This window comes from Hemibagrus wyckioides, linkage group LG29 (assembly GCF_019097595.1).
Source record: "Hemibagrus wyckioides isolate EC202008001 linkage group LG29, SWU_Hwy_1.0, whole genome shotgun sequence".
NCBI lineage: Eukaryota > Metazoa > Chordata > Actinopteri > Siluriformes > Bagridae > Hemibagrus > Hemibagrus wyckioides.
This window is the reverse complement of record NC_080738.1, coordinates 5,816,541-5,829,095: the sequence shown is the minus strand read 5'-3', so window position 1 is coordinate 5,829,095 and position 12,555 is coordinate 5,816,541. Positions and strand designations below refer to the sequence as shown.

Here is a 12,555-nt window from a genome sequence, read left to right as displayed (position 1 = left end):
GAAATTTTTGGATTAATTAAGACTCTCATTGGTTAAGGATCCTGCAGACAGATATATGTTTTCACACTTGTGCAAACAGTCAGGTGCATGTCTGATTTCTGCGAGAGCCATGAAGCTCCTCGGCTCATTAACATTTAAATCTTTTCAATTTAAGTCTGGACTGTGATCCTGTTTATACACTCTTTTGAACTGCATTTGTAGATATATAAAATGATACAGCACTCCACCAAAGAGCTCAGCAAATACAGAGACATGAACTGCTGAAAGTGCTGACAAAATAGAATAACATGGCCTTGAATAACATTTTCACTGTTACTTCCTCTGTAAGTTACATGCACACACACACACACACACAGAGAGAGCTTGGTGTGAACCCACATGGACCCAGGATGAGCATGTGGTAACCCTGTATCCTAGAGTATAGCTCTCATTAATTTCATGATTATGTAAGGACAAATGCCACTTCTGCATTAAAGCCTTCCTGCTCTAAATGTATTCTTGGAGTGTCAGTTTCACCCCCACTTTGATCACACTTACTCCCTGTTTCATGTGTAAAAAAAGAGGAAATAGGGTTCTTTTAAAGCATCAACATGTACAGTCCTTCAGACAGTGTTCCTTCAGACAGTCACTGGGAATGTAGTTTTAGACAATTATATACTGGTAAATTTAGTCTATAAGGACTGATACCTGCAGCACTGAAAGATCAGGATTACTGTAAAGAGAACAATGGAGATGAGTGAGGAGATTTATGCAAATGCAGAAGCAGCCAATAATAGAGCTAATTCGAGTGATAACAAGCCAATCACATGAAAACGTTGAGGACAATTTGCAGACCCAGAGGGCCAGAAGCTTCAAGCAGTCTGAGAGCTCAGGTAAAATACATTCACCCTCAGCTATATCTGTATGTACTGATCTGCTTTACTAAATTGACTTGTGTGAAATATAACCATCCATTAAAAAAAATGTCAAATTAAACTTAATGTATTTGTTTTATATTTTAAAACAACAGTATGTGTTTTGAACTGAAAGCAACCATCAAACACACACACACACACACATACACACACACACCTAGCAAATGACTAACTAGATTCCAGAGCATTAACACCAGGAGCAAATAGCTGTCTTTTTACACAATTCTATAAAGGTCATTATACATAGTAAATAATACAATACAAAAATGGTACAGTTAAATACGGCATGATTAGATGTACTTTATGTCTGTATCTGATCTTGATCTGCAACTACAAAAATTTAATTTTACTCCAGTGTAGCCATCATGTTTCAAGTTTATCATGTGCATAAACAGTGCTTTCAACATCTATTTACAGTGAAATTCTTGTGCTACAGTTGTAAACTCTTACACAGACAAGGTCCAAAAATTATATGGACACAGAACAATGTGTATTAATCTACCATTTTCTGCATGTTTCTAATTGATGTGTTGAAGAGTTCAAGCTCTGGGGAAAAAAAGAATAGCGCTAGCATTAATAGTGGTATCTTTACCTATCTCTGTCTGTCTCTCTGTCTGTCTGTCTCTTTCTCTTACTCTCTCTCTCTTGACTCTCTAGAGCATGTGAAATTGATTGGCATCTAGTCCCCACTTGTTAAACATTTGGTATCTTTTTGGAGATTGAACTTTATTATTTTTAAAGAAGGTTTAGAAGAGCTAAACACTGTGTTTAAGTTCAGTGATGATGGTGTTCATCCTTGTATCTTCTGATTCAGACATGAATAGATTTAAATGCAGTAAAATAAGCCATCTTGTCTATGCCTGTCCTGAGAGACAGAGTGACCCTGGTGTTTTTGAGCAGCTAGTGTAAGTCACAGCTGAGCCTGCTGGGGCTGTTCCCTCTGAGGCTACAGTATGATTTGAATACACTCTTATGAACTGCATTTCTTGTAGGTATATCAAAGCATACATCATATGCCTGGTGTAGCTGAAGACAGTGTCTGATACTCTCAGCATTAGTGATAGTGCTTATGTGTCAAAATTTTTTACAAGGTTTCATACAAGCTTGTGAGGAAACAAGTCTTTATATCTCTTGTAAATATAATGTAAGGGATCAAGGGAACAGAGTATCTTAGATGCTTATCTTAGATGTTCCACAACTTCTAACAACAAGTAAATGTAACTATAAATGGGAAAAAATTACAGCATGTTTTGTTTGGAGAAGTATGGAAGTGGTCTTCATAGAAGAATTGCAGCCAAACCTCCATCATGGAAGCAAGGTTAAGCAACTCAACTATGCATGAAAACATTGGAGCCGGGGTGCAGGAAAATTGTAGAAGGTGCTCTGGACTCATGAGTTCAAAAATTTGAAATATTTGGCTGTAGCAGGAAAACAAACCCAAACATCCAGCCAAAGCCATTTAGAAATATCTTCAGCATAGAGAACAACAAGGAGTCCTGGAAGTGATGGTTTGGCCCTCTACAGAGGCCTGATCTCAACATCATCAAGTCTGTCTGGGATTATGTTGAGAGACAGAAGATTCAAAATTTAAACATGATTACATTACTTAATTTCTCTGAAGTTTCAGGAATCAACCCTGCAGGGAGGAAAAGTTACAGACTGACTGCAGTGTGTTTGCTGCAGCTGATCAAATTCGACAACCTTAGTGGAGAAAAAGCCAATCTGGAGACCAGTCACAACAATTTGACTATAGAGAGAGACCAGTTACAGACCAGTTACAACAACCTGACTAAAGAGAGAGACCAGCTACAGTCCAGTTACAACACCCTGACTAAAGAGAGAGACCAGTTACAGACCAGTAACTAGAATCTGACTAAAGAGAGAGACCAGCTACAGTCCAGTTACAACAACTTGACTATAGAGAGAGACCAGTTACAGACCAGTTACAACACCCTGACTAAAGAGAGAGACCAGTTACAGACTAGTTACAACAATTTCACTTTAGAGAGATGTCGGAACTCAGAGCCCCCTCCGAGTGGACATATCACAGGGTGGAATTTTTGTTTGTATCTATTTCTCTTAGCTTTCCCAATGACCTCCACAATCTATAAAACAGCCGAAATAAAAGAGATCTCAGTCAACAGATGAGAAGAAGCAGGTTTCTTTATTCAGCCATGCAGTCAACAACATGCATATCTGAAGAGAGCAGCTGGTCTCTCAAACCCCGAAAAAGTCCCCTCTACTTATACCCCAGGCGCCCCGGGGTGCCTCCTTTTCTCTAATTTAAATATTTCCAGCAATTTCCCATTATATTCAGTGTATGGCTACTTTAGTCCCTCCTTCCTTAGTTTACATACGTTTTCCCAGTTCCCATTACTTTCGCATTTGTCCCGATACCGCCCCTAAATTGATACCATCCTCCCCTTGATGACGTCAATTTTCCTCCTCCCCAGTTCCCCTTATTTTTAGGCTAAGTCAACAATTTTTAGAAAAAATTGGCGCTTCCTTATAGGTGCCACTTCCTTATTGACTTCATTTGACCGTCACCTCTTAAAGGTGCTTCCTCGGCTCATCCTGACCTCGCGCGTTGCCCTCCACAACAATGTGTAAGTACCTTGCTCTTTTCCTCTATGTCATGATGACTTTTTCCTCTACCTACTTGATCTAAGTTTTATTTACTATTTTTAAAATAAGCTGTGCCATTAAGCTGCCTCATATCCTTTTCTCTTTTCATCACTGTTGGTTGCTAGTATTCTAATGCTATTGTCTCCTCTACCTGCCTATCACTGTCATGTCACAGTGACCTGGCCTACTTCCCACACTGTGTTCCTTTTGCCTTAGTACACGCTCTCTTTTGCTGACTACATAGTCACGCAATATGCACTTCACTCATCTTCACTCATCTCTCCCCATTTCCCATTTTTCCTTCCAGCTCAGTCAGCCCACCGCGCTATCTTCCGGAGAAGTCCCAGGGGTGCTCTGCGACGCTATCGCCAGTATCAGCTATCCTGTCTGGCCATTGAACTTACTGGTTTCCTGGAGCACCTATCTGAATCCTCTATTCCTGAGTCTCCTTACCTCACTCACCATATCGTGAGAGATACCGTCTGTCTTGATCAGAGCACCCAATTTCACCCCACAACCTGTGATCAGTCTACGCAGACCTTCTACTGGCATTGGACACGGACCACCTCTCAAGGCGTCCAGACTGAGGATTTCCCTGTTGAGATCTCCTCTAATGATTCTTCCTCTGACACTGCTTCATCTCCTAATTCCCCTGACATTCCCCAACTTTCTCCTGAATTTGTGCCTATGCCTTACAGTGTTCATGATATTCCTCAGTCTTCTCCTGACTATTCGCCCCCAACTTCTCCCACTGATTACTCTCCAACTTCTCCTCAGGATCCCGAGATTCCGTCTTCTACAACTGACCCCCCGGTCCCACTGATCCCATTGGATAGGCTGGCTGACTGAGTTGTAACTCCTAACGTTCCAATAAATCTCTCCTCTTTTCTCTTTCTTCAGTCCCAGTGTGGTTATTACGCTAGCATGCTGCCATTAATAATTCTGCATGATTATTATAAAGACTATGAGGCTATATCTGATTATAATAGCTATTATTAATCAAAGTTAACTACTTAATCAATGGCTAAATAATTCTCGATAGATACACACTACTCTTAGGCAGAATATTGCTAAGTCAGAGCTTAGAGCATTGAGTACATTATTACTTAAGCTACTTTTAAAGCTAGGTATATAATTCAAAGCTGGGTATATTATTTTTTCTCCGACAGAGAGACCAGTTACAGACCAGTAACTAGAATCTGACTAAAGAGAAAGACCAGCTACAGTCCAGTTACAACACCCTGACTAAAGTAAGAGACCAGCTACAGACTAGTTACAACAACTTGACTATAGAGAGAGACCAGTTACAGACCAGTTACAACACCCTGACTAAAGAGAGAGACCAGTTACAGACTAGTTACAACAATTTCACTTTAGAGAGAGACCAGTTACAGACCAGTAACTAGAATCTGACTAAAGAGAGAGACCAGCTACAGTCCAGTTACAACAACCTGACTAAAGTAAGAGACCAGCTACAGACTAGTTACAACAACTTGACTATAGAGAGAGACCAGTTACAGACTATTTACAACAACCTGACTAAAGAGAGGGACCAGTTACAGTCCAGTTACAACACCCTGACTAAAGAGAGAGACCAGTTACAGACCAGATACAACACCGTAACTAAAGAGAGAGAAGTTACAGAGGGATAAAGAAGAACTCCAGAGGTTTTCTAAACTGGGTGAGAAATGCTTACCATAATACAGGACCTTAATAATAAGAGCCATGGAGATTTTGTACACTCCCTGATATTTTAAACAGTGAAGGATTCTTGTTTTTTCTGACACGCTTTGTAATCTGGTCTAGGTTTCACCATCTGGACAGAATAATAACTTTCTTATAATATTCAAGAAATATTATTACAGTGTTATTAAAGATGAAGAGCAACAATAGATATTAATAAACAATAATTAATATGGGAAAATATTTATCCTTTCTACCCAGAATAACAGTACATTTTAATGTACTGAATGATAATGTACTTAATGTAATGTAATGAAAATTAGGATTCTCCTAACGTGTTTGGTAATTTAGTCTTATGTATGATAATATGATATTATGAAAATACTCTGGAGTGATAGAGAAGTCAAATCAAAAGTGTAGAATTGTTAATAATAAAAAAAACAACTATTAAACTCTAACAAATGATTAGCTGGCGCCACATGATTGACTGATAGGATAATTGCAATCCAAATTATAAATGAAAGTTTGTTGTTCCTAACAGAGTGGCCAATGACTGTAACCAAACTGACTGTAGTATATTTTTAACTTTGAGACATAACAATTTTTTTTTTCTTCACCATTTTTATTTAAAGGGTCTGTATCTAGGATGGATATATTTCAGCCCAAGTATTTACTACATCTCTAATGAAGGTAAGACCTGGACTGAGAGCAGACAGGACTGCATAGGGAGAGAAGCAGATCTGGTGATCATAAACACCAAAGAGGAACAGGTGAGAGAGAGAGAGAGAGAGAGAGAGAACTGAGTTTTTCTTTCATATTGTGCTGCTATAGATAGACAATTCATAGAGAGAGAAATAATTTAAAGTTGTATATTGTTCTCTTAATCCCAGGAGTTTCTCACAACACATCTGGGCAACAGAGAGGCTTGGATTGGTCTGAGTGACAGAGACAGAGAGGGTGTGTGGAAATGGGTGGATGGTACTCCATTGATCACCGAGTAAGAGACTTATATTTATCTGTGTTAATTCCCAAATCTCTTCCCATTGTACAGATCATTAGAAGTATCAGACACTTCACTGCTGACTGATTTTCTACAACCTTGAACTATATGTTAAGATAATGTCATTCACTTTTATATTCTCATGACAACAATAAATATATTATTGCTATGGATGTTAAGGATCTCAGTAAACACAAGTGAATTTTAATTAAATGTGTGGAATTTAACGTTACTGAACAATGATCTGTTTTTAAACCTCTGCTTTACAGCTCTTGGGAAAGTGGGGAACCGAATAATGTTGGTGATGAGGACTGTGCAGTGATTTTGGGTAATCTGTGAAAAAAGGGCTGGAATGTCCTTCAATGTTTGACAAAGTTATTATGGATCTGTGAGAAGTTATTATGATTAAACAGTGGAACAGAACAGTAAAATGATATTCACAAATCAAGCTAAAATTTTGGAGTGGTTCAGTTTGGGGTTTTTTCTTAGCAATGCTTACAAACGAATGCTTAAAGATGCTTTTATTGCTTGTAATGCCTAAAGATTAAAAAGTACAAAGATTTTAAAAATAGATTTTTATTCTTTTGTGCTTGCATTTAATTACTGGATCATGTAATAGACATATTTTTTGGAGTAGTTTAATTCAGGTTTTGTGTGTATGTGTATGTAATGCCAACCCCATAAAAAATTTTTTATTCTTTTCTGCTTGCATTTAATTACTGGATAATGTAATAGCCTTATATCATTATTACACTGTAAAATGTAATAAGTTAACTTTACTTAGAAGTTTACCAAAAGTGAGGAAACTGATTGCCGTAAAATTGTAAAGAAAATTTGTTTCATCAAGTATAATTAAGTATTGATGACTCAAAATCATTGTATCACATTACAAAACAATTGTAATGTGCAATTACAAGCTTAACACAATTTCACACAGCACTGAATTCTACATCAGCAGAAGGTTTTTAAGCGAGTGTAGTTTTGGTTTCAGGGATTCATATCTAAATAAAATATAAAAAAAAAAAATGGAATGAAATTAAAAATGTTCTTTAGTTGTTGAGAGATCTAAATTTAGTGCATTTAACAGTCCAAAAAGTCACGTGGAAGATTTGACATGATCCATCACTATGGCTTCTTCTAGGATAATTGCTCTGTGTGAAGCCTCTAAATGCAGTGCTTGTGGAGAATCCTGGCTGTCTTCAGGTATCACAGGCAGAATCACAATGAAAATCTAATGGGTGACACCATCACAGTCCTAATAAAAACAGAAATAGTACAATCTTAGTTACATTCGAAATCCAAACCTCAGAAATGTGTGTGAGGAATTTTAATAGAAAACCAGAAAATAGTCCAAAACAGCAGGCAACAACGCAGTCAGTAAAAATGGCAATAAATCCAAAAAACACGGGTTCCCTCTGGCGAGGGTTCTCTCTGGCGGGTCAGAAGGGGAAGTGCATGATGCATTTAGAGATCCGGGAACTTCAGCTTACTGTGTAAAACTAATGGATATGAATCAAAGTTTGTGAATAAAAAATATTATGTTAAATAACACAAGTTAAAGTCAAAACAATGAACTATAGATGAAGATGCTTACATACAACAAAATGTACAAGGGCTTCAGTTCAAAAAGAAATTAAAAAGAAAACTTCTAAAGCAGAGTGTGTGCTACTGGTCCAAGCTAAGAGAGCTATGTTGAATGAGGCATGCCTTTATGTGATTATAGGCGTGTGGGCATTATTTGAAATGAAAGGAGATTCAAAGAAGACAGTCTTTAACTAATGAAAAACTGCAAATTGAATTTACATTGTTATCTGTGTAGATCTGTGCATTCCCTGCTTTTTGCCTATTTTCCCCATTTAAGTTTGTTTCAGGAAATGCTACAGAATTTACAGGAGTGATGTGTAAGTATGAATGTAAATGTAGTTTAATCTGATCAATCATTTTGTTCTGTGATGACAAAATTACTCAGGTTACTCAAGGACAATCTGCCCTTCTTTTGGTTTTCTTCTCTATCCTCTCTTTTTCTAATTATTTTTTTGATGCTACCAGTTCACAGAGAAAGAAACACCTGAACAGAAAAAGAATAAAGTTTGAGTGTAATACCATTAATTCCTCTCTGCTTAGTTCTTGTAACTGCCTTGTATCTGTGAAAGGAAAGTGTATCATAAAGCATAATATTAGAACAATATACTGAACTATTTATAAATTAATTAAGAACGGATTCAATTGTTTTATTCCTTACTTAACATTATTCTGGCAATTTAATCAATTTTAACTGCATCAAAATGACAGTGTAGCTCAAAACACCTAAGAGACCAGCAAATACAGAGACATGAACCTAGTGACAATGCAGGCAAAATAGAATGGTATGGCTGTTACTTCCTCCATAAGTCTCTCTCTCTCTCTCTCTCTCTCTCTCTATCTCTCTCACACACACACAAACACATTTATCCACCATACATACATTGTACAACAATATGCTGATGTAATAAATATTTCAAGTATTTATCAAGATAATTTTATGAGATCAATATCAGATCAATATTTATTTGTATATTCAACATTTCTATTTAGACTTGAGAGCTAAGTAGAGTAAATCTTTGTGACTTAATCAATACTTTTCCTGAAGATCATTTAAACTTTGATTTTTGAAATCAGAGAGCATTTCATGAGCATCAATGAGGCTAATCTAAATAAATAAATAAATCAGTGATTTTTCATGTTCCCTCAGGCCTAGTGCTTACCATTTAGGCCTGTAGGGTAGTGTTATGATCTGGAGTTTTTTCACTTGGTCACATCTAGGTTCTGGTCAGGTTATGCGCCCAATAAATGAAGTCAGCTGACTACCTGAATATACTGAATGACCAGGATTTTCTATAATAGGATTTTTTTTTCCCTTCCCTGATGGCGCATGCATATACCAAATAACAAAGACAGGATTGATCGGGCTCAAATTATATACGAGTGGTTCAGGACATTTTCACACATAGATTGGCCACCACAGAGTCCCGACCTTAACCCTAACGCAAATCTTTGGGTTGCGCTGGAGAAGACACTGTTCTCCTGGAGAAGCAGGTACAAATTAGTTACAACAACCTGACTTAGAGAGAGACCAGTTACAGACCAGATAATACAGCCTGAGTATAGAGAGTGACCAGTTACAGTCCAGTTACAAAAACCTGACTGTAGCAAGAGACCAAATTAAGGCACAAAATGCAGGCAACAAGGAATGATGTAGTCGTGACCTACATTTCTTCTATAACTTCCTCTGTTACAAGTTACCAGTAAGTTCCTCTGGAAGTTAGACACACACACTTCTACAGTAGATTGAGACCAAAACATAGACCTAGACAGCAGTCATGACTGATACAGTTTTAAATTAAAGCTGAATTTGTAAAAGGTGTTTAGTACAAGATCGGGACTGACAAGTGCAGAATGGAGATGAGTCATGGCATGCTCACTCAGTTAGATGCAGACATTTATATGAATGATGACAAATTGGAAACTCTCAGGATCAGAAGCAACCGGGATCCTGTGAAATCAGGTACAAAACACACACACATTCTTCCTAGTGTCAGAATAGTTTACAGGTGTACATTTAGTTGCTTGTTATAACTTTATACCCAACATTTGTTTAAAACTGAAAAGTTGCTGTAAAATACGTAATAGCACTGATGTTTCATGACATTAAATGTAACTATCAATGTTTAAAAGATTATAGTTAGTATTAATAAAAATTGTAATGGTTGACAAATTATTGTGGTATAATAGAAGATAGTAACAGTAGCTCCAGATTGCATTTGGCCACCTCCCACCATCACGACATTAACTGTTATATTTTACTGTTAAATAATGTTCATTAGTAGGAATGAAATAAATTTTGAGTCAAACATAGACATTCAAAAATAACAAGTAATTGTCACGGCCAGGATCCTCGCCCTAGGAGGGGCACGAACCCAGGCCGTCCGTGGTGCGCATGCCGACGCTAGCACGCGGCTGAACGCAGACCCAGACATAGGATTCAGCGAAGCGCTGCTTTTATTCACATGAAGACATGACATGGGAAGACGAACAGGATACGAGACATGGTGTGGTTTAAAAAAAAAGGAAATAAAGATGGAACAGGTGGCAAGATCAACTCAGGAGCATAGACGGACTGGAACCACGGAACGAATGACCGATAAACAAATCGGACAAAGACATGCACAAAAGGATCCCTATTTATAGGGCTAGACATTAGGGTAAACTGGGTACAGGTGAGGCAATCAGGGGAGAGAACAATAGGACAGGTAATCACACGAACGACACACGAACAAGCAGGCTTCTCGGGTAAACCTGTCAGCGCCCTCCTCAGCCCAGGCGGGGAACAGTCCAGCAGTTCCTGACAGTAATTGTTTCATGTAACTCACAGCTGGACAAAGAATAAACAGCAGCTTTGTGATTAACAGTCAATAAAGTGGCTACTAGGTGCATTTTATTTGAATATTTTTAACATTTCAGTTCAGAGTTGAGAAGCACAAAATATTTTTATGACCTAATTAACACTTCCCATGGAAGAAAGACTTCCGCTTTTCTATTTTTGACTGTTCTTTGAAGATGGTAAGTTTAGACTTTTTAATTTGTAGGAAACAGATCAATTCTCTTCTTTTTTTAAAGGAATCATCAACTAAAACCTCAGCAACACAAACACACCTTTTAGCTGTGGGAGATGCTGCATTCAGCTTGCTTCATTCTAAGATGCAGAATGTATTAATAGTACCAGGTTAATTCCAAACAGATGTGCAGATGTGCGTTCACAAGCAGTACTAGACCACACTCCAACACCCCCAGCACCACATTTATTAACAAATTAACACATGCTTTTGACTTGTAATATGGCTTCGGACATTATAGGCTATTGGAGAAATTATTAAAACTCCAACATTTTAATATATCATATAATTATTTTATTTTTCATTTTTAGAGGTATTTAGTGTTTCTGTGAAATTACTGTGAGTTTGCAAATTATAATTATGTCACTATAATTATGTCTTTGCTCACCATTAGGAAGAGAGACTAAAAGGAGCAAACTGACTGCAGTGTTTTTGCTGCTGCTGTGTGTTCTGCTGCTGACTGCCATCATAGTGCTGTGTGTCAAATACAACAACCTGAGTACAGAGAGAGAGAAGTTAGAGAGGGACAAAGAAGAACTACAGAAACTTTCTAAACTGGGTGAGTTATACTTACTACTCCAAAACTGTCACATATTCTCTGTAGAATCACTGTCAAGTAATAATTAAAAAAGTGCAACAATATATTTTAATAAGCCAGACTGACTGTATCTGACGTTACTATTTTTTTCTTTTCCATTTTTTATTGAAATGGTCTGGATCCAGGATGGATATATTTCAGCTCCAGTGTTTACTACATCTCTAATGAAGAGAAGACCTGGGCTGAGAGCAGACAGAACTGCAGAGGGAGAGAAGCAGACCTGGTGATCATAAACAACCAAGATGAACAGGTGACAGAGAGAGAGAGAGAGAGAGAGAGAGAGAGAGAGAACTGAGTTTCTGCATTCATATACAGTTCATAGAGAGAGAATTTAATATTATATATTGTTCTCTTAATCTCAGGAGACCATCATGACACATCTGGGCAACAGAGAGGCTTGGATTGGTCTGAGTGACAGAGACAAAGAGGGGGTATGGAAATGGGTTGATGATACACCAATGACCACTGAGTAAGAGATTTGTATTTATCTGAGTTTATTACCAAATCTCTTCCCATGGTACAGAATATAAGAAGTACCAAACAGTTCACTGCTGACTGATAATTTTATACAACCTTGAATGCTAAGATTATCACAATAACTATATTCTGTAACTCCAAGATCATTTATATTAAGTTTGTGGAATTGAAGGTAAGTGAACAGTGAACTGTTTGCTTTTCAGGTACTGGAATAAGGGGGAACCGAATAATGAAGGTGATGAGGACTGTGCTGAGATTTCGGGTAATCCAGAAAACAAGGGCTGGAATGATTATTCATGCAACAATAAAAAAATATGGATCTGTGAGAAAAGTTATTTATAGGAATTAAGTACAGTAAACAGTGAAACAGAACAGTAAAATGATTCGAGCAGAATTTTTTGAAGTCATTTAGTTCAGGTGTTTTCCTATGCAATGCTTAAAAGATGCTTAAAATGAATTGCTTAAACAAAGAATCATTAAAAATGCTTTGTATGTATGTAAAAATTGTAACGTAATGTAATTGTAAAAAATTGTATGTAATGCCAAAAAACCCAAAGGACAAAGATTAAAAATGGATTTTTTATGCTTGCATTTATTTACTGGATA

At 37.3% G+C, this 12,555-nt stretch overlaps 1 protein-coding gene across 4 annotated transcripts; it reads left to right on the top strand.

The window, feature by feature from the left end:
* The first annotated feature begins 377 nt into the window (after window positions 1-377).
* On the top strand, window positions 378-6,893 carry LOC131349255 (C-type lectin domain family 4 member M-like). 4 transcript variants are annotated; one of them, XR_009204052.1, is made up of 5 exons: window positions 378-872; window positions 3,847-5,220; window positions 5,855-5,992; window positions 6,113-6,219; window positions 6,492-6,893. XR_009204052.1 is itself a non-coding variant. In XM_058384788.1 (4 exons), exons 1-4 carry the CDS (start codon window positions 807-809, stop codon window positions 6,559-6,561), a joined length of 381 nt encoding a protein of 126 aa, XP_058240771.1. In that variant the 5' UTR covers window positions 378-806; the 3' UTR covers window positions 6,562-6,893. The 4 variants fall into 4 exon arrangements, 1 of the variants encoding a protein (XP_058240771.1); XR_009204051.1 differs by having other exon boundaries at window positions 2,536-5,220; XR_009204050.1 differs by having other exon boundaries at window positions 378-5,220.
* Window positions 6,894-12,555: the final 5,662 nt, after the last annotated feature.

Excerpts from the sequence above, each read along its gene's own strand:
- LOC131349255 (XM_058384788.1), top strand. The coding sequence starts at position 807 with ATGAAAACGTTGAGGACAATTTGCAGACCCAGAGGGCCAGAAGCTTCA. Across the intron at positions 873-5,854 it reads CAAGCAGTCTGAGAGCTCAG|GGTCTGTATCTAGGATGGAT; the intron begins GTAAAATACATT and ends TTTTATTTAAAG. Across the intron at positions 5,993-6,112 it reads TAAACACCAAAGAGGAACAG|GAGTTTCTCACAACACATCT; the intron begins GTGAGAGAGAGA and ends TCTTAATCCCAG.